This window comes from Humulus lupulus, chromosome X (genome assembly GCF_963169125.1).
Source record: "Humulus lupulus chromosome X, drHumLupu1.1, whole genome shotgun sequence".
NCBI classification, from domain to species: Eukaryota; Viridiplantae; Streptophyta; class Magnoliopsida; order Rosales; family Cannabaceae; genus Humulus; species Humulus lupulus.
The window spans coordinates 216,456,324-216,481,891 of NC_084802.1; the positions used below are offsets into that span (position 1 = coordinate 216,456,324).

Below are 25,568 nucleotides of genomic sequence, written 5' to 3' on the forward strand. Positions count from 1 at the left end.
AGTCCCGGGAGTAAAACCAAACAAAAAATGAGTGCAAAGCAAAAATATTTACTACACAGTGAAAAATTTTCTTTGAGAAGAGAAATCAATTTTCCCCAAAGAAAGACATTTAAGAAAGTAATAATACTTTTGAGAGATTCGAACAAGGTATTTTAAGTGTCGAATGGTGTTCGGAGGGATAAGTTTTAGGCATATGCTTAAGTAGCTATGCCATGTGCCCAAGGGGTTGTGCCGCATACCCGAGGGGCTGCACCGCATGCCCGAGCGGCTGTGTCACGTGCCCCCGAGTGGCCATGCTATCTGCCCGAGCAGATGCGCCATGTTCCCAAGCAGCTGTGCCGCGTGTCCGAGAGGCTAGAAGAGCTGTGTGTCCGAATGACTCAACAGGCATGCCGAGGGGGTGCGCATTCGAGGGGTTTCGTGTGTCCGAGGATCTAGGCATCCGAGGAGCTGCTGGCTAGCCATTCGAGGAGCCAGGCATCGAGAGGTGTCCGAGGAGACAGGCACGCCGAGGGGGTGCGCATCCAAGGGGCTCCGTGTGTCCAAGGAGTCGCGTGCCGAGGGACCAGGCATGCCGATGTCTGCTATTCAAAGAGATTGCATGCCGAGGAGCCAGGCATGCCGAGCGGATGGGGCATTCTCAAGGAGCTTGGCACATCCAAGGCTACATGTCTGAGAGGTTGGGCATATATACGGAGTGGTGTTCGAGTAGCAAGGCAGGCTTCCGAGTAGCTAAGAAACTAGGGTTCCGAGGGGTCAAATGAATCTGATCGGCTAGGAATGGTAAAAGAAACAAGTTTGATGGGCTAAAGGGTATGGTCCATAGCGTGATGTATAAACATATTTTCTTAATCTTGGACTGTGCAAATAAGATCAAGAAGAGAACTTCAAGGGTTTCAAAAAGTTACAGGAAAACTTCAAAGTTCATACAAACCCATGAACCCAAAAGAGCAATGGAAATGAGAAACTGATGACTACCATTTTTCATGGACAGGAAAGATCAATCGTGGGTTTACTTCAAAAGTGAAAGATATTGACCGAGTGAAAGCTTTTGATGACGTGAATAACTATCAGCTAGAGAAAGAGTTTATCATATGAGAAAATCATATAATAAACTTGGGGGGCAAATGTTATCCCCAAAATTTTGTTCAATGATGTGGTAGTCAAATGGGACAAGTGGTCATGCATGGTCAGTAAATGACACATTAATAGTCAATAAATGTGTTGATTAAAGAAGTGTGAAGGTTGGATGTTGACCTGCGGAGTTGTGATATTGTTGGTCAGAAAATATATTTAGCTGGTCAGTGGTGTAATGTGTCATGCCCGACCAGAGATGTATCATGCCTGACCAGAGATGTGCCATGCCCAACCAGTAGTGTTCCATGCCGACCAGATGTGTGCTAGAGGTGCTTTCCCTATGCCGACCAGAGATTTGCTTTGCCTAAGCCGACCAGAGGTGTGCTTTGCCTATGCCAACCAGAGGTGTGCTTTGCCTATGCTGACCAGAGGGGCGTGCTTTGCCTATGTCGACGAGAGGTGCTTCCCTATGCCGACCAGTAGTGTGCTTTGGACAACCGGTGAGTTGTCTTGGCCAACCAGTTACTTCGGGGATAGATTTGGTTCTAAGAAGTTACCATCCAAGTAACTCTTCGGTAAAGCCTCAGTGACAACTTCAACCCGAATCATTCGCAACTTCCGCGGGAATATCTCAAATATCTCGGAATAATAGCTATATTGTTGTAATTTGAATTTATTTATATTTTATTAATTAAAGCTGGTTGGAAGAACGAAGGACCCCGTCAAAGGGATATTTCTGATGTACGATCTATGAGCCTATAAATAAATGGCTCATGGCATCATTTAAGGGGATCTGATTCTGGGAGTATTTTTGACTAAAAGTTTGGAGAAAGACACATTGTATCTTTTCACTTGCACTTGAGAAACTCAGTTGACTCAGGTTCATCTGATCTGAAGTGTAGGTCAAATATATCATAACTCCAAGCGGATTAGGCTATTACCAACAAATTGGGGCTGAACCACTACAAAAATTACTTGTGTTATTTACTTTCTATTCAAGGTTATTATTGTTTTTGCGTCTACTCGCAGTTGGCCAAAATCGTGGTCAACAAATACAATTAAATCAATTATTGTCCTCCTAGCACGTTAATCAAAGCACCAAGCCTTCTTAGCGAATTTGGGGCGTTACAATCTTGATCAAATTTCTAGGCCCCAATCTCGTTTTCATTTTGAAAACTCCTCGGCTAACGAGGAGGATTGTAATCAGCTGATAGAGGCCAAATGGGAGTTCAAAAGTGTCAATCCTTTGACAAATGTCACCAGTAGTGTTGGGGTCGTGGCTTCTATGCTCAATAAATGAAATAAGAAAGTTCACAAGAGACATGGGAAATCTATCAACAAAAAGCTGAAAGATTTATTTATTATTGATGCCGACCTATCTCAAGTTAGTTATGTTGAGTTTAGGAAAAATGAAAAGGAATTGGATGTGTTGTATGAAAAAGAGGAGCAATATTGGGCGACTCGTGCCAAGAATAGTTGGTTAAAGCTTGGCGATAAAAATTCTGCTTACTTTCATAAGTGTGATCAAATCGCAAAGCAAAAAATCGAATTGAGAGAATTGTTGATTAGAACGGTTTAGAAGTTGAGGAACCTACGAGCATAGCTGATAATTTTTGTAATTATTTCATGAAATATTTTCATGATTGCATCGTAACAGCATCGATGCACCATCGATTTTGCACTGAAACACCATCGATGCACCATCGATTTTGCATTGAAATACCATCGATTTTGCATCGAAAAAGCATCGTTTTGGCGAAAAACAAGTTTTCATGTTTGCATCGCAAGAACATCGAAACACCATCGATTTTGCATTGAAAAAATATTGTTTTTGCCAAAAATAAGTTTCATGATTGCATCGCAAGAGCATCGAAATTGCATCGATTTTGCTTGATACAATTTAGATGTTTTTTTTTTTTTATGGTATTTCGATGCAAAATTGATGGTGTTTCAATGCTCTTGTGATGCAATCATAAAAACTTGTTTTTTTTTTGCCAAAACGATGACTTTTCGATGCAAAATCGATGATGTTTCGATGCCAAATCGATGGTATTTCGATGCAAAATCGATGGTACATCGATGATGTTTCGATGCAATCATGAAAACTTGATTTTTATCCAAAAAGATGATTTTTCGATGCAAAATCGATGTTGTTTCGATGCAAAATCGATGGTACATCGATGATGTTTCGATGCTAAATCGATGGTATTTCGATGCTGTTGCGATGCAATTATGAAAACTTGTTTTTTTGGCCAAAACAATGACTTTTCAATGCAAAATCGATGGTGTTTCGATGTCAAATCGATGGCATTTTGATGTAAAATTGATGGTACATCGATGATGTTTCGATGCAATCATGAAAACTTGATTTTTATCCAAAACGATGCTTTTTCGATGCAATTTCGATGCTCTGCACTGAAATTTGACGAAAACTTTGGAGATTCATATTTTTTCACTCACATGTCGGTTTCAGATGATTTTTTTTTAAATTTTGGTATTTTTTCGAGATCTACAAGATTAGAATGTTAGAGAGAGTGAGAGAATAAGAGATGTTAGAGAGAGAAAGTTTGGATTGAGAGAGAAAATGAGTATTTGAATGTTAAGGGTATTTTTGTCTAAAAAATTGAAATTGCCATATATTTGGGATAGTAATTTATGTTGGCATATTAAAAAATTCCATTAAGTTATTATGTATATAACATGAAATTTCTCTAGTTTTATTACCCCAACCAAATCTATGTATACTTAATATTTTCATGCTATAAATTCTCTATGAATATCTGATTGGTTAAAATTTGAAAATTAATTTTATAAATTTTTTAATTGGTTGTATATTTAAAAAAAAAAAACATTAAAAATTATTTTTTAGAAACACTCACCATTCCTTTATATAAATTATGAATAGTATTTATTCGTTTTTCATTTTATTTCATCAATAAAAAATTTAAAACCACATCATTTTATTTTCAAATAATAAAATTCTAAATTAATACTTTCAAAATAAAAACTAGTTAGTTAGCCTCTAATGTAGGCACCTAGCTATAGATATGATAAATTATTTTCACCCACTGCACAATGGTATAATTTAGTTAGGTCATGTGTGCATGTGTCTTGTTTAATATGTAATTGATTAGAGGATCTGTATACCTCCGGATTGGCTTTTACTCATAATACCACCCGTCCTTGGTTGAAACTATACCAGATACAACTCTTCCATTTGTACTCCAATAAATATATATATATATATATGTAAATTTATATATAATGTGATTTCTTCCAAAGACTAACTTTAAAATTATTATTATATATAGACTGATAACATATACGTGAGAAATCTGTGGAGGGTGTAAAGTCCCGGAGGCTGAAAAAAATGTTATGAAAAAATTGACTGAATAAGAAATTGAAGCCTAAAATGTAATGATTCAGCAAATCATTTTGATTAAAGATGATATTATTTGAATATTGTGTGATTTATTCTGATTGTGTGATTTATTCTGATTGATTTTCGCAAATCACTTTGGTCAAAATTGAGATATGAGAATATTGTGTGATTAATTCTATCAGAAAATTGTTGGAATATTTTATAATGATATATATTAAAAATCAATTTGTTATAACTAATTGATTTTTTATTCATTTAATATATCAAAATTAATGGTCAACATTTATCTGTTAAACCCAATTTGAATTTCCTAACTAAATAGAGGAAATATCTCAACTAAGTTGAGAGAATATCTCAACCTCTGTAACTGTGGCAGAGACTTTGATGGTAGGTCTCACTCTATAAATATAGAGTACCGGTCCTCAAGCTCACTGCTCATTCTGACTTTCAGTAACTCCATCTAAAGAGTTAGTGAGAGCTTGGAAGCCCATGTACTCATTCTAATTATTTTCATTTTCTTTTTTAGATCTAAAGCTAGATCGAGGTTATCAATTGCTGATGTGTGTCGTATGCCGTATCAAATTTAAATATATATTTTTTTTATTCACTTACACCAGCTACTTCAGTATAGTGGTAAATAAGGGTCGAACCCACGAGGACTATGATCAAATTATTATTCAAAATAATACTAGATTGAAATTAAAAAGGGGTTTTAGTTTTAAAAGCTGAAAACATAAAATGAAATAAATATCAACGATTGAATAACTAAGGATATAACAATATTAAAGAAATAGTCAAGAATTACTCTCCCCACCTTCAATAATCAATCTATCAACAATAATGAATAATATTCCCTATCTCTCCCAATTAAACTATTAACCCCGCAGACAACACTTAAGCAGTCAATTATCTCAGTTTCTCTAATATAATTAATTAAAGCTAAGCTCTCTTAATTAACCTTTTTTACCCAGCAATAAACCCATTAAGCATGCCATCTATTTAACTTAGTAAAAGCATTACACTTTGTAGAAACATGTTAATCTAGGTAACAAATTCATTAAGCATGCAATTCATTTAACCTAGGTTCTATTTCTCATCACAATTAAAATACCTGTCACAATACCTTAATTGCAATTTATCACTTTACTTAGAATCCTAAACTATTAGGTGAATAGAAATCCTAAGATGATAGTAGAACAATGCAAAACCTTAATTAGTGGCCATCTAAACAAGATTTTACAAGATCTATGACATTCAAATAGAAAAATAGAAGCAATTTAATATAAGGGAATAAATGGAATAAAATTCATCAATGCATTTCAAGATCTCATGTCTAAGGTTTTGAAATAACCCTTAACTATAAAGAAAACTACTCCATAATCATATTCATATTCATAAACATAAATATTCAATGAAAATAAAAGAGTTTTGAGAAGAAATAAAAACTAGATTGAAGAATATAGATGATGATGTTTTTTCCTCCTCCTCTGCTGCTCTAGCCTCTAAAAATCGCAATCCAAAGTTATAATAAAAGTTAACCCTAATCCCTTTTATAGCCCCCAAAAAATTACATTTAAAAATTGAAATTTAAGAGAAAAAATCAATCGCCGGCCGCGGCCAATGATTCTTGGTGGCCGCGGCCACTAGAAAAATGTATTTTCCAGAAAATCGGGCTCCGGCCGTGGCCTGGGACATTGCTGGCCGCGGCCACTACGTTATGTCCCCTAGGCCGCGACCTGGAATAAGGCTCGCCGCGGCCGTAGCAAGTTTTCCTGTTTTTCAATTTTCTTCTACTGCATTGATCGAAAGTATTTTCAGCATAACTTCCTTGATATAACTCGGAATTGGACGATTAAAAAATATATAGAAAGCTAAGAAAAACATATAAAACTTCTATTTCTAGGTATATTTCCAAAACAGTATTGTAAAGTTATTAAAATCAAGTATAAAGTTTCAGACTTATAATTCTGAGCTTAACCATTGCTTGTAAACACATCCCAAATTCATTCACTTTCACCAAAATGTCTTGAAAATCCTAAAAACACAAAATAAACTAATTAAACATATATAAATAAATAATCAAGTGCATAATAATAGAAGAATAATGAATTAAAAATAGACAAATTCGGTATTTATCAATTGCAATGCCTGGAGGTATATAATATTTGATCCTCTCTTCGTATATGTTCAATCTATATATATATATATATATCAATTCCGTCTACATGTATAGAATTGTTCATATGCCTATATTTCATTTTTATCTATCAAAAATCACTTTTGGTAATAATTGATATTATCATAATAAGTGTGATTAATTCTGATTGATTATCAGAAAATCACTTTGGGTAATTGATGATATTACCATAATAAGTATAATTAATTCTGATTGATTTTCAAAAATTAAGATTCCAGATTTTTTGGATATTTGGGCATTAATGCACTTGATTCACACACATTTTCAACTCTCTATGAAGCCTATACAAGGACGCTTCTCCTCTCATTCTACAACACACAGATATAGAGTATCATACACTTAGTCTCTTTCTCTCTTCAGTCTTTGTAGTATTCTCTAGTGATAGAGGGATGTTTGTTTCAAGTTCACCTAAGCAGACGCAGTGGTGCATTCGTCCTGCTTGATGGCTATTGTATCCTGGGAAGGAGTTGCTCACGAATCTTCTAGCACCGTTCTGGTAGAGGGGGCAAATCTGTTTTAAGGAAAGCGTGTTTCGCGTACCTCAGCATTGGTTTATTCTTTATATTGTATTTTTGTATTTCTGTTCTTTAATTAAATATATTACTATGTATATTTCGTTCTTCTCTACTATATTCTTTCTAATAATCTTAAAGTAGGTCTTGACTCCTTAGAGAAGATGAACAGATTGAAGGGTGAAAATTATTTCTGAATTTTGTTTGTTTCGCTATTTAATCGATGCTGATAATATTTTATTATCTTTCTATGCTCCCAAATTTGTTTAGTATATATATATATATATATCTTGATTACTGAAGACTTGCACCGATTATCTGACAAGATTTTTTTATCTCATATATATATTGATATGAAAGTTTTGTATATATGTTATATGCATTTTTCCGGTACTTTTATATTCTGTTGTATCCATATGGAATATGTCATTTGTTTTATATGCATGAAACACACACACACACATATATATGTGTGTGTGTGTCATATATGCTTAACGTCTTCTTGAATTTTGAACATATATCATATATTTTTGGTTTTGACATATTGTCTAGTTTAAATACATAGATGCATATTAATGAAATACTCCACATATTCTTATAATAAATGGGGAAAGGTATATGCATATTCACTTACCTTAATTGGTATTGTCATTACAAATATTTATTTATTTATATATATATATATATATGTGTGTGGAAGTATACTATATAATTATGAACATATTATGTAGATTTATTTTTCCAAATATATGAATGATTTATTAATATATATATAAATATTTATATGAATATAATTGTATATGAATTTTACATATATATATATGCGTATAATTTATATAATTTAAGTTTAAGTTACTTTATTAACTTGAAATTTTATATATTACATGCAACATGAACATTTTATATAGTAATATATATATATATATATATATGCGAATGAAAAATTTGATAGTGTCATGATGACAAGTGGCTTCAAAATCAATGAGTGTGACAAATGTGTTTATATCAAAAATACAAACGATGGATATATTATTATTTGTTTGTATGTAGATGATATACTCATTGTTGAAAGCAACCAGCGAACGGTAAAATCTACCAAAGATATGTTGAACCCAAGGTTTGACATGGAGGACATGAGAATGGCTGATGTAATTCTAGGAATAAAGATTACAATGACACATATTGGACTTAGTTTGAGTCACTCACACTATGTGGACAAGATTATTGACAAATTTGGTAAAAATGATTCTGGTGTGTACACCAATTGACATAAGTTATCATCTGTCCAAGAATAAAGTCGACATTGTCTCTCAAGCAAAGTATGCTAGAGTGATAGGTAGTCTAATGTACTTGATGAGTTTTACGAGACCAGATATTGCCTACACTATAAGTACTTTAAGTCGATTCATGAGTAATCCATGTGTTGAACACTGGAAGGAAATTACAAGAGTACATAGGTACCTGCGGTATACTCGTAACTATGGGTTGAACTATACAAGAGAACTAGCTATTCTTGAAGGATACATTGATGTAAGCTAGATATTTGACATCCAAGACTCGAAAGATACTAGTGGATATGTGTTCACTCTAGGTGGCGCAGCTATTTCATGGAAATCCTAGAAATAAACTGTAATCACTAAATCCACGATGGAATTCGAGTGTTTAGCTCTGGATAAATATAGTGAAGAAGCAGAATGGCTGCGTAATTTCTTGGAGGATATTCGATAATGGCCTAAACCTGTGTCTGCAATATGTATATATTTTGATAACCAAGCAACAATTGGTTGGGCACAAAATGTTTTGCATAACGGTAAGTCTAGACACATATGTCGACGACATAATACCGTTAGACAATTGATCTTAACTGGAGTTGTCTCGATTGATTATTGGAAATCAAAAGATAACATTGCAGATCTGTTAACCGAAGAGTTAAACAGAGATCAAGTTGAAAAGACTTCAGAAGGAATGGGACTTAAGCCCAAAGGAAATTAAGGTCGATATAAATGACACCCAACCTAGTTGACTAGAGATCCCAAGATCTAGGTTCATTGGGACAACCTAGTTATTGAAACCGAAGAGGATTACTGTGGGGTATTACCCCTACCCGTTCCAATGGTGAAACAATGATGCCTGTTGTAAAAGAGGTTAAGCTCAAGCTTTTAATGACCCTTACGCATCGGAAGTCCGAGCAGAGTAATGCGGGATTGCTCTTAGATAAGAGGTTGCCTATGTGAGAGAGAATTGGGGCCACTTCGAAGGAGAATTGTGGGGGATCAATTCTCTAAAACCTCTCACAGAACCAGGCAGATGTTCACAACCAAAATTAACATAACCATGAGAACTGAAACTATGCCGGAAAGATATATGTGTGAGATATATCATCGTTTGACAGAACAGTTCAAAGACATCGCGTCTACTGATCAGTTAGTCAATAAATATATTCTCACAAGGGAAGGTTCAAAGGCTAACACCCACCTATCCTACGCAGGTACCAATCAGAGAACTCTATCACCTTGTTGCGTCGAGTCGTGTCGAGTCATTGTTTCTTAATGTTGATCAATTTCATTCATGTGGGGGATTGTTGGAAAAAATTGAATGAATGAGAATTGATGCCTAAAATGGTAATGATACAGCAAATCACTTTGATTAAAGATGATATTATCTGAATATTGTGTGATTTATTCTGATTGATTTTGGCAAATCACTTTTGTTAAAATTGAGATATCAAAATATTGTGTGATTAATTTTGATTGATTGTCAGAAAATCACTTTGGGTAATAACTGATATTACCAAAATAAGTGTGATTAATTCTGATTGATTATCAGAAAATCACTTTGGGTAACTGCTGATATTACCAGAATAAGTGTGATTAATTCTGATTTTCATAAATTAAGATTCCAGATTTGTTGTATATTTGGGCATTAATGCACTTGATTCACACATATTTTCAACTCTCCATAAAGCCTATAAAATGAGGCTTCTCCTCTCATTTTAGGACACACAGATACAGAGCATCACACACTTAGTCTCTTTCTCTCTTCGGTCTTTGTAGTATTTTCTGAAGATAGAGAGAATGTTTGTTTCAAGTTCGCCTAAGCAGACATAGTGGTGCATTCGTCCTGCTTGATAGTTGTTGTATCCTTGGAAGTGGTTGCTCACGAATTCTCTAGCACCGTTCAGGTAGAAGGAGCAAATTTGCTTTAAGGAATGCGTGTTTCGCGTGCCTCAACTTTGATTTATTCTTTATATTGTATTTTTGTATTTCAGTTCTTCAATTAAATATATATATATATGGAAGACTTCTCAATGGTTACCACTCATAAATGGGTACTAACAATTATGATGATGTTGCAACATAGTGACTGGGTATAGCAAGTCACCAACAGGTAATTTTTTTTTTCTACATTAATTTCAAATTTTCATATATAATGCTTAAATAAGATTTTTTTTAATTATTTAATTTAATAAATATATGACTGCCATATAATCAGGTAGCTTTTCCAAAAATTTAAAAAAATCAAAATTTATTTTTAGAATTATTAATTGAGAACTATAAATATGGATCATTGATCTTAATCTAATGGTTAATATTAAAGTAATCATCCATGGGTAGTAACTATTAAGAGTGCCTCCATTATATATATATATATATAGGGAGCGATTACAACGCATCCCTTTTTTTTGCAACAACGGTGCATCCTTTTTCTATTTCGGTACCTGAATAGTTATAATCCCAAATTTTTCTATATGATGGTGTACATTATAGCTATCTAGAACATCGTACAAATTTTCAAGAAATTCTGAATAAATTATAGTACCGAAACAGGGTCTAAACTATTTGTTGCACGCGTGCCTATTTTTTTGTGTACGCGTGTAAAATTTTACAGTTTGAACTCTGTTTTCGCCTTCGTAAACTATTAAGAATTTCTTGAAAATTTGTAGGATATTCTAAATACCTACAATGTATACCGCCATATAAAAAAATTTAGGATTATATCTATTCAGGTGCCGAAATAGAAAAAGGATGCACCGATATTGCAAAAAAATGATGCATTTGAGTCATTCCCTATAGATATATATCTACTATATAAATATATGCGGTGATGTTCAATATGGTATAGAATATTCCCTATAATAAGAATATTCCCTATTTCTGTTTTTGTCTTCTTCTGCCGATTGCTCTACTTTGTACGAAAACATAGTAATGCAGCTAATATTTTTTAGTTCCATTGTTCGGTCTCTCAAGTCATTCCAGGCAAGAAAGCCAATCCGGAACTTTCTTTTCTGACTGAAAATTTATTATATAAAGAGGAGTTGTGCTGAAATAAGGCCTATATTCGCATTTGAATTTTCTGGTTGTCTGATCACAGTCGAAATTACTGTTTTATATATATACCCTATATTTATATTTATTATGGTAGTAAATGTCAACAACAATTAACGAATTCAAACCTTGGGAACAAAAATTGCCGGAAGAAAATTATAAAATACTAACCGTTTTCATTCCAAATTTAAAATAACGGTATTATATATATTATTCAACAAACTTTATATTTTATTATTCAGGATATTTTAGGTTTGACTTTGTTTATTATAATTTTTTATATAATTTGAATATTAAATTACAGATAACCTAATAAAATACATTACTAATTTATTATAAAGTGATTACAATTTTTATTCTTTACACTTGAGGTATATACATTTTGAATAATATATTTTGTAATTAATAATAAAAGATGATAAATAGATAAAGTCAATAATAACATGAAAAAATTGTAATAATTGAATTGGTAATTATTTATTTAAATAATTACTCATTTTGTTTGTTATAATTTCTCATTTTCAAAAATTGAATTAAAATTAAATTAATATAATCTAAACAAATAAAAATGACAATTTTCTTTTACAAATATATTAAAAAATAATAATTAACAAAAAAAAAATTAAATTACCGGGTACGTGCCTTAGGCACGTACCTATTAACTAGTATATATATATATATAAATTCTTTACCTTCCCTGGTTTAGCCTATTGATTTTTAAGTTAATTTTCTATAGTATAAATTGTTCATGATATATGTTCAGAATAATATTTATATATCATATTAAGTTTGTGCCCTATCTATATCAGCATCCAACCTAGCTCATAGCTCCAGCTTGGGAAATTGTAAAAACAAATCTTATTCCCCACTAATTATTCATGAGTTTTGTGGTGAAGCATATATATAGTAATTTCTGTAATTCAATAGAGACGACAACTAAAATGTGATTTGTAATTATTTTAATTTATAAAATCAAGTGATTGTGATGACATGTGAGGCACAAAAGTCTTGAAGATATATATCAAAAATCGAATGACTTGGCCCCTTCGGTGGTTTATTAATTTTCTCCCTTCTAGTTTCTCTCTCTCTCTCTCTCTCTCTCTATATATATATATATACATGTAAGCAATAAATTATCATCATATATAACTTACTTTTCAAGTCTGCAATCACCAACCATTCCTTAAGGACCATACACACCAAGCTAATTATTAGTAGCCTTGAAAAATAAAAAAGTGTGGTTATAGAGAAACCCAAGTTGCTTAAATATTCTAAATACTTTTATTTTTTGATTGAGTTTCTTAGTTATTGGTTGGTTGCTCCTCCACTAACATTGTGTTGATGCCAAAATAGTAAAAGATTATATTAATATTATATATTAATACCATCCATAGTTTTTTTCTTTTCTCAAATAAAAATAAACGAACAATTAAATAATATCTATATATACGATACAACACACATAAACATAATATTACTCTCCCACACCACAGTTCCACGCACACAATAAATAAAGCACATGTAACATACATACATACATACCACGCACACAATAAATAAAGCACATGTAATATACATACATACATACATATAATTTTTCTTTATATATTATATATATAAATCTAGTCTTCATCCTTCCACAAAAATCAACTGACCTTCAATTTCAATTTGCATGAAAGCCATCACAGATCAAAAGAGAGAGAGAGAGTTAGTAGTAGTAGTAGTAGTAGTAGGTACAAGTGTAATAATGGAAAACGTTGTGTTTGTGTGATTATGTGTTTAGTGATTCTATTAGCCATCTTCCTTGGAATATACCGTTTTATTACTCAGAGTAGTTCAATCTCAGGGGCCTCCCACCAAACAACGACGTCAGGCACTGTTTTTATAAACAGAACAGCTCCCGCTGGAATAATAGACAATAATGACTTTATCTGTGCCACTCTTGACTGGTGGCCTCCTCAGAAATGCGACTATGGATCTTGTAGCTGGGGAACTGCTTCTCTTCTTAATCTAGTAATAATATTTAATTTTACTATATATTCTTTCAATTTAATATAGCTTCATATTGGGCCTCTCTCTCTCTCTATATATATATATACACACATATATATGTATATATTAGCAACTGGTTTTGATCTTCTTTGACTTTTTAGTTTGTTAAATTGGCTAGGTATTAATATATGACTATAAGATATGATCAGAGGCTAATTAAGGAGAAAAACCTGTGTATTATTTGAAGCTGAATATGGAGAGATTTCATGAGGGCATAAATTTGGGTCTTTCAGTTATGTTTTTTTTTTCTTCTCTTTTATCTCAATCCGACTGCAACGGCTGACTTAGTTTTTGAACAGAGGAAATGTATGTGGAACTATCTATTCACTCCACTAGTGCTACTAGTCTACTACGTGGGTGCTGCCAAAACGATGACGTTTATAGTTTCTTATCCTCGGTCTCATAACTTTCATTATTGTATTTTATTTTTATTTTTTTTCTTATTTTCAATGGTTTGAAAGGTTTTATCTGTCAAATAAAGAAACAGATCGAAAAGCTATTGATTGGATTACGAAAGGGTTGTTCTTGGATTTAGTGATTGGATGACGCTTTCAAATGCAAAGAACTCCCTAACTTATATATTTGACTTCTCAACTCATGAGTCATGACCATACAAACTATATCTTGTTTTTCTAATGTTTACCTTCATAATTGCATCTTCTTTTCCTTTGTGATAGGACCTCACCAATCCCATTCTTCTAAATGCTATACAAGGTAACAAAGGGGATTTATATATATATATATATATATATATATACATATCAGCCATCCCAGTAATTTTGAATTTTTTAAAAATAATTTACACTATCAAAATCATGATTTAAATAGTCAATTGTACACATATTTGTTTTTTTATAAGCATACAATTAATTATTTTAAACTCTATATTTTTTTATACCTTAAATTATTAAGTATGTTCATAAATTAGTTGATGCCTACTATAGTTATAAAGTACATTATCATATAAAAAAAGTTGGATTATAATTTTTTCATATGCCAAAAACACAAATGTTCCTATCATAAATATATATAAGAGAATTATCTAATAGGGGTTTTACTTTAAGCCCTATCGATGAGACTCTTTAGTGTTCTCGACTTGTGAACAGTTTTTGGCGCGAGTTTTTTTTTATGATTGTGTATATTGTAGTTGTTTAGAGCATCCTACAAATTTTCAAAAAATTTCGAATAATTTACAGTACCAAAAACTAGGTTCAAACATGTTGCTTTCCACGCGCATAAAAAAATTAGTCACGCATGCAACATATTTGAACCTAGTTTTCGGTACTGTAAACTATTCAGAATTTTTTAAAAATCGCGCCGATGCTCTAAATAGCTACAATATACACGATCATAAAAAAAATCGCGCCAAAAACTGTTCAAAGGTCGAGAACACTGAGAGTCCTACCAGTAGGGCTTAAAGTAAAGTCTATAAGAGAATTATCATATATATATATATATATATATATATACTCATACAAACCGATAATATCATCTTAAAAACCCAATTGAAAACTAACAAGTATTGTTGGTTGTATATATTGCAGCATTTTCACCCCTGAAGATTAGGCTAGGGGGCACTTTACAAGACAAAGTCATATACGAGAGTGAAAGAACTCAACAATCTTGTGCCCACTTTGTCAAAAATGACTCAGAATTATTTAGCTTCTCTCATGGTTGCTTACCTATATCTCGGTGGGACCAACTAAACCTTTTCTTCAAACAAACCGGGTAATAATTAAATATTAGATATATGAGATCTTTTAGTTTTATTATTAAAACAAAATTATCACAGCATTAAATTTAAAATGCAGGGATGTTATTATTTTTGGTCTAAATGCGCTAAGTGGCAAGATAATAGATTCACATGGCTTAGCAACTGGAGCTTGGGATTCCACTAATGCTGAATCCTTCATACGGTATACAGTGAACAAAGGGTACCAAATTCATGGTTGGGAACTTGGTAAGAAAAATCAACACATCGAAATCTGATATAAGAAAGTGATGCTTGTCTAAACTAATTAAAGCTTGTTTCGTATCAGGAAATGAACTGAGTGGTAACGGAATTGGTGCAAGAATCACAGCAGATCAATATGCATCAGACATTAACCATCTTCAAAACATAGTTCAAAATATTTATGGAGGTTCTAAAGTAAAGCCTTTGGTTCTTGCACCAGGAGGGTTCTTTGATCCCAATTGGTTCAAAACGTTCATAAACAAAGCTTCTAAATCTCTTCAAGTAGTCACTCACCACATTTATAACCTTGGTCCAGGTAAGTAGTTGCCTACAATGAACATTGTATCAAGTGCTAATTCTAGTTTTCAGTTCAAGTATGAAGCATCTATGGAGCAAGTTAAATGAAATTATGATGAGGAAATATAATTCTTTGTTCTTTGTTCTTTGTCCTACTTTTTAGGCAGTGATGAACATCTTATTGACAAGATCCTAAATCCATCTGTTCTCAGCGGCGAGTCAAAGACTTTGAGTAGCCTTCAAAGCATTCTTAAGCATTCAACGACTTCAGCAGTTGCTTGGGTTGGGGAATCAGGAGGAGCTTACAACAGCGGCCGCAATCTCGTTACCAATGCTTTTGTTTTCAGTTTCTGGTAAAGTTGATAGGAGATTATTGCAGCTTTTTGTTTTATGCTCTGTTCTTCACAATCTTAACTTCATTTGATAAATGAAAACCTGGTTCTGTAACCAATCAAACAGGTACTTGGACCAGCTTGGTATGGCAGCATCTTATGATACCAAAACATACTGCAGACAAACATTAGTTGGTGGAAACTATGGTCTTCTCAATACTAATACGTTTGTCCCAAATCCAGATTATTACAGGTCAGGGCTCTAGTACCAATTCCATCTCTCCAGAGCCAAAATAAACATATAAGGTGTGAAAGAAAATAGGTATAAATAAAGCCTTATATTTTAGGTGTAACTTATAGTAAAAACGTTTGTACATTTAGCTAATATTCAATTTTGAGCTACAGTGCTCTTCTTTGGCACCGATTGATGGGAAACAATGTCCTGTCCACAAGCTTTTCTGGGCAAGCCAAGTTGCGCGCTTATGCTCACTGTTCTAAGAAAAGAGTAAGCAAAGTCTACATTCACTTGTTCACATTCATGCTCTTAGAGAAAAAATATAAGAAATTCAATCAATTTCATTTGATGTTTCAGCAAGGAATAACATTGCTCTTAATCAATCTAGAGAATAGTACTACGGTTCAAGTCCTTGTTTCAACTATAGCTTCAAGCTCCAATACTTCGAACTCCCAACAAAAATATCAAAACCCAAGAACAAATTTTACAACAACGTCTCACATTGAAAGAGAAGAGTACCATTTAATGGCTGCAAATGGAGATTTACATAGCCAAACAATACTTCTAAATGGAAAAGTACTAATGGTAGATTCATCTGGAGTAATCCCAACCCTGGAACCAGTATTTAAAAGGGTATCATATCCAATCACTGTGGCTCCTTACTCTGTTGTATTTGTTGTCATTCCCAACATCAATGTTTCAGCCTGCTAGTCTTAATATTTGTCGCGTATATGAAACTTCTTTTTGTGCGCAGCTCTAATATTTTAAAATCATAGAGCAAAATATATATATATTATACATTTTGTTTTGTCTCTATAGGATATAGGATAAATTATAACGAAAATGGCACCATTACAAACGCACCAAATTAAAAACGACAGCAGTACTTCAAAACGACACAATTATTTTGGAACCCTCCAACAAAACAACAGCAAAATTGAAAAACGACATCTTCCGACAAATTATTTGTGAAAGACAGTTGTAAGCAAAACTAAAAAAAATACAACCAACAAAATCATAGAAAACTAAGGGACCTTTATTAGTCATACATTTTGATCATTTTCAATGAAGTTTTTATTGCTACAAAAAAAGAAGAAAAAAACTAATGAAAAATGAAATTATTCTAGCTAAAAAAAAATTAGAAATTCTAAACACAAAAATCTAACCCAACATTAGTTTCCGAATTTTGAGTTCACTAAAAGTAACTGACACTAATTTCCTTGGTCCGAACAAGCAGCAGCATGTGCACCTCTAGTTGCATGAACACCATTTTCAGTAGGTGGAACAACACCCCATCTGCCTTCTGACTCCAGTGGTTCTAACACAATAACTCCACCATCAGATAACCCTACAGCGAACTGGTTCATCTCTAGTGGATGTGCCACCAGTACTCTTGGACGAATACTGCATTTGGAAAAAGACGTACTTAAAATTTTGTTTGAAAATTATTTCCAAGAGTAAATAAAGAATGATAGAATAGCTATCTTACGTGACATTGGCCGGAAGATATGCCGTGGGGTTGATCTGGCATTGTAGTTGAAGAGTTGAAGCGGTGAATATGCGGATTGCTCCATTGAGAAAGCAGGTGAGCACTAACTGGTTATCGCATGAGAATGTTCCATGAGAAATTGGAGATGAAGACTCCCCTGCCACCCACTAGAACAGAAAACAAGATCAACATTGTAAAAAAGTTTAACATATGAAATAGTAAGCAAGTGTTCCATCAGGTTTTGTAGCATATTTTAAGTTTCGATTGTTAAACCATTGAAGTTGGAGCCATGTCATGATATAACACATTTGGAATTTTTAGATTCATGACTGTTTTTGGAGCAATGTTGAATTTAGTTTGATTGATCTCTACCTGCTGTATGCATTCAAGTTTCGAGGCTTCGTATATACATAGCTGTGTCTCATGTACGACAAGGAAGTGTTTCTGGTCCTGATGAAACTGCACTTGTGTGTCTGACATTGCTGTCAACGTCCTTCCAGCTGGAGTCTGCAAGAAAGTGCTATTTTGTCTTTCCCAACTATCAGTGTTCCATGAGATAATCTGAGAAAATGGAATACTAAAATCTGTCACTTCCTCAAGATAATTAGTAGATATATTAAGTTAACCATACTTCAGTGTAAAATGTATCATGTTTTTTCTGTGCTAGTTAAGATTTTGAAAATTGAACAAGGAAACTTGGAAAAGTTCAACAATGTAGAAAGATTGAACGTGTGCTTTTCAAACTATACATCTTATAGGGAATGGAGTGTGAACCTGAGAATCTGCTCCTGAAGAAATGAGTGTGTTCAGATCAATGGAAAAAGCAAGACCAGTAACTTTTTTGGAATGACCCCTAAGCTTTTTCCCGACCTATTAACCCAATGAAGAAAATCAGTATCTTTTTATTGAACAAGATCAGAGCAAGACAATTGTCTATGATACAATAACTGCTTACATTATCTGTTTGGACATTGTAAATTTCAATAGTAGAATCATCCGAGCCAACAGCAATTATGTTATTATCTTGGGGGTGGAAAACAAGATAAGTAGCCACTGGCGGCGGACACATGAAACTTGTTATTTTCTGAGATAAAACCACAACTTTAATCAATCATTTATTATAATAGAAGGGAGTTGGACATTAGAGATAGTAACAATCTGTTGAGAGCTAGTTCTTTGGAGATGAAGAAAACTAACTCATGTCTGTGGTTCCAACCAGCATATATATAAGAGAAATGTAACTTAATCTAGAAAAAGTTCTCTTCAATCCCAATCAAATATTACCTTAAACGACACCATATTGAACAAAGTTATCTTCCCACCAGAAGCTGATATGACATAAGAATCATTCTTGGAAAGAGCCAAGCACGATTCCGTCTCTTCAGGTTTAACATTAGTCAAGTCATTGGTCATTAGTGTGCCTGATGTTGGTTGCATCAAGTGAGGAGGAAGCTTGGTTGTTGCCTGTACCAGAAAAAATGTCACCGCTATTTGGACTTGTTAGAGAAGGCAACAAAAGAAAAACTAGGACATAAAGCGACCAATTCGAACTCAACTGGAACTGGAAGACATAGTTTAAGGTGAAACAAGTAACATCATACCTTGCCACTTAAGTTCTGGTCATTTCGATTCCACCTCCACAACAAATGAATGGCAGTTGATGCTAATGCCAAGAGGACAGAACCTGAGTTTGTGTAAATCAACCTTGAGATCTGCAACAATTACAAGAGAGGAATGAGAATCTTTTTTTTCTTTTTCTTTTTTTTCAGCTGGCAAGCAGTATTGCAGTAAAGGCTGATATCTTCTCTATTGTTGGTAAGTCAAAATACATGGAACAATTACAATTAAGAACTTACATTGTCTATGTTAGCCATAGTTGGGAGTCTTAAGGACCGAAGCTCAGAATTTTCACTGATCTCAGTATGCTTCGACATTCTTGATGAATTGGCTTGTTCAATTAATCTTGTCTTCACATCCTCAATGCTTCTTGTGCCACAATTCTAGAAAGAACACCAACTTCATTAGAGAGAGAGAGAGAGAGAATTATCCAATTAGTTTGAATATTTCTGCTTATAATCCAAGAGTTTGAATTTTATCTTCAGTTTATTTTTTCATCATTGTTAGGAGGATTAGTGTTATCTTTCAATTTTGTTATATTTTTTTTATTTTTTATCAGCTTATATAATAGAAGCACTGGCAAGAGTTGGAAGTTGGAATTTGGAAACATGATGGTTCTCCACAGAAAGAACTATAGATTCTTTGCACTCAGAGCATGAATATATTCTAAAAAAAAACTTACCATCATCATAGTTTCAGATGCAACTCTTGAGGCCAGTAGAGAATGACTTTCATATGTTCGCATCAAGTGAAGACCATCTACTGTTGCTAAGATCTTTATATTGTCCTTTGCAGAAACTGCTAATAGTGATCCCTCCTTGTTGAAGCGGATACGTGGACTCGCCTTAATAACAGAAGAGTTGATACAATAAATATATCAATAATAATACCAGCTAAGAAAAGTTTCAAATATACAAATTTCATGAAAAGAAAAACTTACTGGTAAGTATCCCTCAGCATCAATAGTAGTCCACAAGTTGACACTATCCATATCCCACACTTTGATAGCAAAGTCATCTCCAACAGCCAAGAACCGGTTCTTGGTTGTGTCAAACTGAATAATACCTGAAGAAGGTTTACAAAACCCTTGGTAGGTTCTCTTTACAATACCTTCAACTTCATTCCATTCAACAACATAAGATTCCCCATATCTGCTTGTCCCGCATGAGAAAAGTCTACAAAAAATGTTTATGCAAGTAAACATCGAATTACCAATTTTTAAAACCATTAAAATGAACTAACATTTTAATAGATCAACCTCTTTCCGTCTGTACTATAAGCCATCGTTGTGCATGATCGACCAGGAGCATCATAATCAACTCTAGATCGCTCCTGGTCATATAACCATGCTTTTATTTTCCCATCCACTGATGTTGAAAAGACAAACTGAGGAATAAAAGTCAAGAGCAGTTCTTTAAATAAACTGATAGTAAATGAGCCAACTGAGCAAGACACAAGGGGAAAATCAAACCCAAAAACAACAATCTAATTAAGTCCTCCTTACATGAACACTCCCCTTGTTATGAGGACACACTGAATGAACAGGAGCAGCATGGCCTTCAAAGGTATACAGCTTTGCACCAGTAGCCACATTCCACACCTATATATAGGATCCATAAAACCTTTAAATAAAGCAATGTTTACCACAGCCAACGAAATAATCTGTTTTTTTCTTTCTTTTCTAACCAACCTTAATGGTCTTGTCATCACCACAGGTTATAGCACATAGTTGCATGGATGGTTTACAGAATGCAAGATCATTTACACTGCCAACATGGGCATCAATCTGTAGATAATATAATAAACATTATTAGAAAGAGAGAATAAAACGTCCATACAATTGATAAGAGAAATATATTCAATGTTCTACCTCCAAGTGCTGTCGAATGTCATTTATACCACGATAATGATACAGCTGCATGATGTTTTTAGAAAATACAACTCCTGTCAAATGTAAAATTAATAAACTAGTTTAGTTTAACTGAAATATGAAATAATGACCAATACTCCAAATATATCTTCAAACTCACCAAATATACTACCATCGAGGGTCCATAAAACTCGCTTAATCATACCAGCCTGAAAGTCCATTAGAAATGGTGAGTGGTGACACAATCTGTGATGCAATAATCGTTGTATACTAATTGAAAAAGAAAATATGCATTTAATATCATTGAACTGGCTCTAATGTCCTCTACCTGAATACTTCGTGACATAAACTTTTCCCTTGAGCTAACTTCCCACAAGCTTATATTTCCCACGATATTTCCAACTGAACAAAAAGAAACTTGTCAAAATAACAACTAAAATGACTGTAATTCAGAGGTTAAGCTCACAAAAATTTACCTAGAAGTAGTGTGTGTTGAGTGGGATGAAAGTCCATGGTGGTGGTAACAGATCCCTGATCTAGTAATCTTGCAACAGTTTTGGGGAAGTCATCAGTCGGATTAAACACTTCGTTGTTACTTTGACCTGGAATATTTCCTGGGAAAATAGTCTACAGAAAAGGCATAAGTACAATAATGCTTTGATCCAAAGACCAGATTGTTTAGTCCTTATCATGCTTTGAAACCTTACCGGTTCTGAAACTCCAGGGAACCTCATTTTTATTGCACCTTCAGAATCCCCAGGATCCTTTGCCATTGCAGCTATAGCAGAAATAAAAAAATCAGAATCCAAAAGACATTTTGCACTAGATTTTAACATCAGTAACATAAGATCTTTAACCAGTATTTTGACAGACAGGTTAGAAAGCAGTACGACAACCTGGTTTGCCTTGAGCACCAAAGCCAATACCCCCTCCTGAAACTCCTGGATGATTTACATTTGATTGAATAGACAACCATGTAGAAATTGGCGTTTGAACCAGTGCAGCTGGTGTAGTTGGTGAAAGGAAGGGCTGGTAGGAGAAGAAAAAATTTGACAAATAAGACAACTAGCTCAACTTATTGCACATAAAAAAAAATCCCCAACTTTATCAGTACCCCATTTGCAGCCGTTGAAAGAAAGTAATCAGTCCTTGGTGCCAAGCCTATCAGGTGATTGCTTGCATTCAGCTGTGAAAGTTGGTCGTTGGAATTTCTACAACTGTGATCAAGAAACAGGGTTCTTATATCAGGATTCTGTCTACGGTTTGGGCAAAGTGAATGCTGCCAGCTTAAGCTGTCAACAAAATTAGTTTATTTGTCATAACTCGTACAGATGATTACATTACCAATTTTCTGCTCTTTAACATGTAATAAAGATACCAGATAAAAGCAAACAACAAAAATGCACTGACCTTAAAAATTATGCTAAACTGTCACTATTTTACCTCTGGTTGATTAGCATTTTTAGCCTTGAAGTCTTTATGTCTGGGAACACCATTTTATCGCGGAAAACAGGATTCGTATCAATAAGCTTCTTAACTTCGACCAACAATGTGGCTCTTGCAGTCTTGGTATCTCTATAGGAAGAGAGTTGATCATTCTGCCTGCTATACCAGATGTTTTAGATGTTTTATTTAACAAAGTACCATTGTGCTTCTACTACATAATCAAACAACTTACAAACAAACAAAAAATGTGCTGTTATGAAATCCACACCTAAAATTTTCTAATGTGAGTAGCTGAGTAAATTGTCTGAACAAATCCTCATTATAATTAGAGAAAACTTTCAAATCCTTGACAAGGATTTCCACTGCCCTATTTCGGTCAAACCTGAAATGGTTTCAATTGATTGATATAACGTAAAGATTTGTTCTTTAATCAGTAATGCTCCAAGACACCAAGGGGAAAAAAATGAAACATCTTACACATCCAATGCCTCGAGGTACTTTTGCTTTCCAATTTCGAAGTAGATCTTCATGGAGTATCTGTTGTCATCAATTTTGGTGAACCCAGAAAGATACTTTTCTACTTCATCCCAGTTCCCACTCATCACCAACTCCTCAAAATGCTTGAAGTTGAAGTACAACCCTGATTCTTGCTCAAGTCTGAAAATGAGATTTAAATAAGAAAAGAAACAACTGGTTGCAATTAAGCTTAAACTGACTAACACAGACGATTAAGAAAACAAAAGGGTCATTAAAATTACTTGTGAAGAGCTTCTTTGAACTTTTCTTCATCGAGAAACTGAAGAATCAAATAGATGAGCTCCTTGCTCAATGAGGACGCCATCACGATTAAGTGTTCTTTATCTCCTTAGCCTGCAAAATGAAACAATGTCAATACTTAAAGACAGTAAATTCATTGAAAAAAAACTCCACTCAATTCTCAGAGAAAAAGAAACACCAAGAAAGAGAGAACAAAACCCAGAAATCTTTTATTATTTATTATTATTATTATTTTGAGATTAAAAAAAGAAAAAAGAAACGTGCAAGAACTTGATGCACCAAAAAGAGCTTCGATGAAAGAGTTTTCTCTCGGGATTCGGGAAAGCTTTTCCCGGAAAACATAATTTTCTTGACAAAAAAATAAAAATCTAAAAACGCATCCACCTCTTTCAATAGTCAAACAAACAAATATATGAATATTCACTACAGCTTTGACGAATTTAAAGAAGAAAAAAACAACAAAAAAACGAAATTCTGTCTAAAGAACGAAGGGAACCACTCAACTCCTTACACCAAAAATATCTCCATATTTCAGACCTTCAAACAATAATTCACACATCCAATTTGAAATAAGAAATAGGGTTTCCATAGGCCAAAAACAATGTTAAACGTGATTTTTAAAGAAAAAGAATATGGAGTGAAGAAAAGAAAGTGATGTGGGAAAGAAACAAAACAAAAGCAACCCATTAGAGTGGCAGAAAGGTAAAACAAAGTAAAGAAAGAAGCTCACTCTCGCAGAACACAGAAGAATCGGAGCAAGTGACAGAACAAACCACTGTTTCAACACTCGCTTCTCTTCTATTCTATTCTCTTCTCTTTGCTTTGAATTTCTTTCAGATAACTCTCTTTTCCAAAATACATCGATGGGGACAGAAGCTAATGAGTAATGACATATATAGAAGGCGGCACCCACGAGGTATAAGCACAGGTACTTATCATTTGGTAAGCATTAGGCATTTTGATAAGTCATATGGCGTACTATAGTGGTCAGTTGGGGGCCACCATGAGACGCTTGACACAACTGTCTCGAATTTTGTTGGAAAGATGACAGCGACGGTTATGCGAGGGGTAACTGCTTGTCTGTCGTGCGTGGCTTTCGGTCCTTTGTCAGACTTTGAGGAGATTTTTCTTCTAATTATTTTTTTAATAATTAATTTGTACATAACATAATTAGTACGGAAGAGAAATTAATGTTCTCAACTATATTTCGTAAATTTAGTTCCAATAACAACCATAGATTCTTACTAACTAATACACATAAATTATTGAATATTACTATATGTCCAACTCTACTTGAATTGTTATATTAAGAGCAGTTGACTTAGTGGCAGGGCTTAATAAGGAGGGTTGATTTTTTTTTTTAAGAAGATCTAATATTATATACAATACATATATGTTTTTTCAAATTTTTAAGCGGTTTGTTGTTCCACCACGGTTGAGTTTAAAATATTAAAATTATAAATAGGATTTTTACTCTTGAATTCGAATTTTTCAAGTTGTTTTAAATTTCACAATCTATTTTTATTAATGAATTGTGGGATTTTTGTTACTTTCCATCGAATATGACTAATGAAAAAGTGGTGTGGGTATTTGGGTGAGAATGTACATGTATAATTAAAAAATTAATTTAAAATTATAAAAAATCTAATTTTAATTAAAACTTAATAAATTAAAAAAATCATTTTAAAATTAAAAAATAATCTAATTTTACAATCAAACAAAATTTCAATTTCTAAACAAAATTATACTTTAAATAAATAAAACTAAACCCTAATTTTAAAATTTCTTAAAAAAATAAACAAATCTTAATTCCTAACCCAGTCATTTCTCTTTGTCCATCATTCTTATTCTTCTTTGTGAATACTTTCTTATTCTTCCTAGACACTTCTTCTTCTTCCTACGCATGCGTCTGCCGAGTGGATTCGTCGGAAAAAGGGCACGGACGGGGCTTTGGGGAAGATGAGCTTGCAGACGACTAGGCACAGACAAAGCTGAGAAGATGATCA

At 33.5% G+C, this 25,568-nt stretch overlaps 2 protein-coding genes across 2 annotated transcripts; one reads left to right on the top strand and one right to left on the bottom strand.

Annotated features, from left to right (window-relative positions):
- Positions 1-12,992: 12,992 nt before the first annotated feature.
- Positions 12,993-17,163, top strand: LOC133804448 (heparanase-like protein 3). The gene is made up of 9 exons (XM_062242610.1): positions 12,993-13,506; positions 14,223-14,259; positions 15,090-15,273; positions 15,357-15,505; positions 15,585-15,815; positions 15,960-16,149; positions 16,256-16,381; positions 16,534-16,633; positions 16,721-17,163. Exons 1-9 carry the CDS (start codon positions 13,267-13,269, stop codon positions 17,072-17,074), a joined length of 1,611 nt encoding a protein of 536 aa, XP_062098594.1. The 5' UTR covers positions 12,993-13,266; the 3' UTR covers positions 17,075-17,163.
- A 220-nt stretch (positions 17,164-17,383) lies between these two features.
- Positions 17,384-25,085, bottom strand: LOC133803932 (topless-related protein 1-like). The gene is made up of 25 exons (XM_062242076.1): positions 24,293-25,085; positions 23,544-23,655; positions 23,263-23,442; positions 23,054-23,167; positions 22,783-22,941; positions 22,454-22,556; positions 22,236-22,368; positions 22,047-22,117; positions 21,816-21,966; positions 21,668-21,741; positions 21,500-21,548; positions 21,340-21,413; positions 21,160-21,255; positions 20,974-21,069; positions 20,728-20,855; positions 20,410-20,644; positions 20,152-20,313; positions 19,709-19,852; positions 19,454-19,564; positions 19,137-19,316; positions 18,808-18,936; positions 18,627-18,722; positions 18,225-18,413; positions 17,853-18,019; positions 17,384-17,767 (listed from the first exon to the last, which is right to left on the bottom strand). Exons 2-25 carry the CDS (start codon positions 23,624-23,626, stop codon positions 17,575-17,577), a joined length of 3,117 nt encoding a protein of 1,038 aa, XP_062098060.1. The 5' UTR covers positions 23,627-23,655; positions 24,293-25,085; the 3' UTR covers positions 17,384-17,574.
- Positions 25,086-25,568: the final 483 nt, after the last annotated feature.

What these genes read in the sequence shown, in the direction of transcription:
- LOC133803932 (XM_062242076.1), bottom strand. Translation starts at nt 23,626, where the DNA reads ATGGCGTCCTCATTGAGCAAGGAGCTCATCTATTTGATTCTTCAGTTT. An exon ending in GTGATGACAAGACCATTAAG is followed by an intron (nt 21,070 to 21,159) that starts GTTGGTTAGAAA and finishes TCCTATATATAG; the next exon opens with GTGTGGAATGTGGCTACTGG. An exon ending in ATAACAAGGGGAGTGTTCAT is followed by an intron (nt 20,856 to 20,973) that starts GTAAGGAGGACT and finishes TTTATTCCTCAG; the next exon opens with TTTGTCTTTTCAACATCAGT.
- LOC133804448 (XM_062242610.1), top strand. Translation starts at nt 13,267, where the DNA reads ATGTGTTTAGTGATTCTATTAGCCATCTTCCTTGGAATATACCGTTTT. An exon ending in TCTTCTAAATGCTATACAAG is followed by an intron (nt 14,260 to 15,089) that starts GTAACAAAGGGG and finishes TATATATTGCAG; the next exon opens with CATTTTCACCCCTGAAGATT. An exon ending in AATTCATGGTTGGGAACTTG is followed by an intron (nt 15,506 to 15,584) that starts GTAAGAAAAATC and finishes GTTTCGTATCAG; the next exon opens with GAAATGAACTGAGTGGTAAC.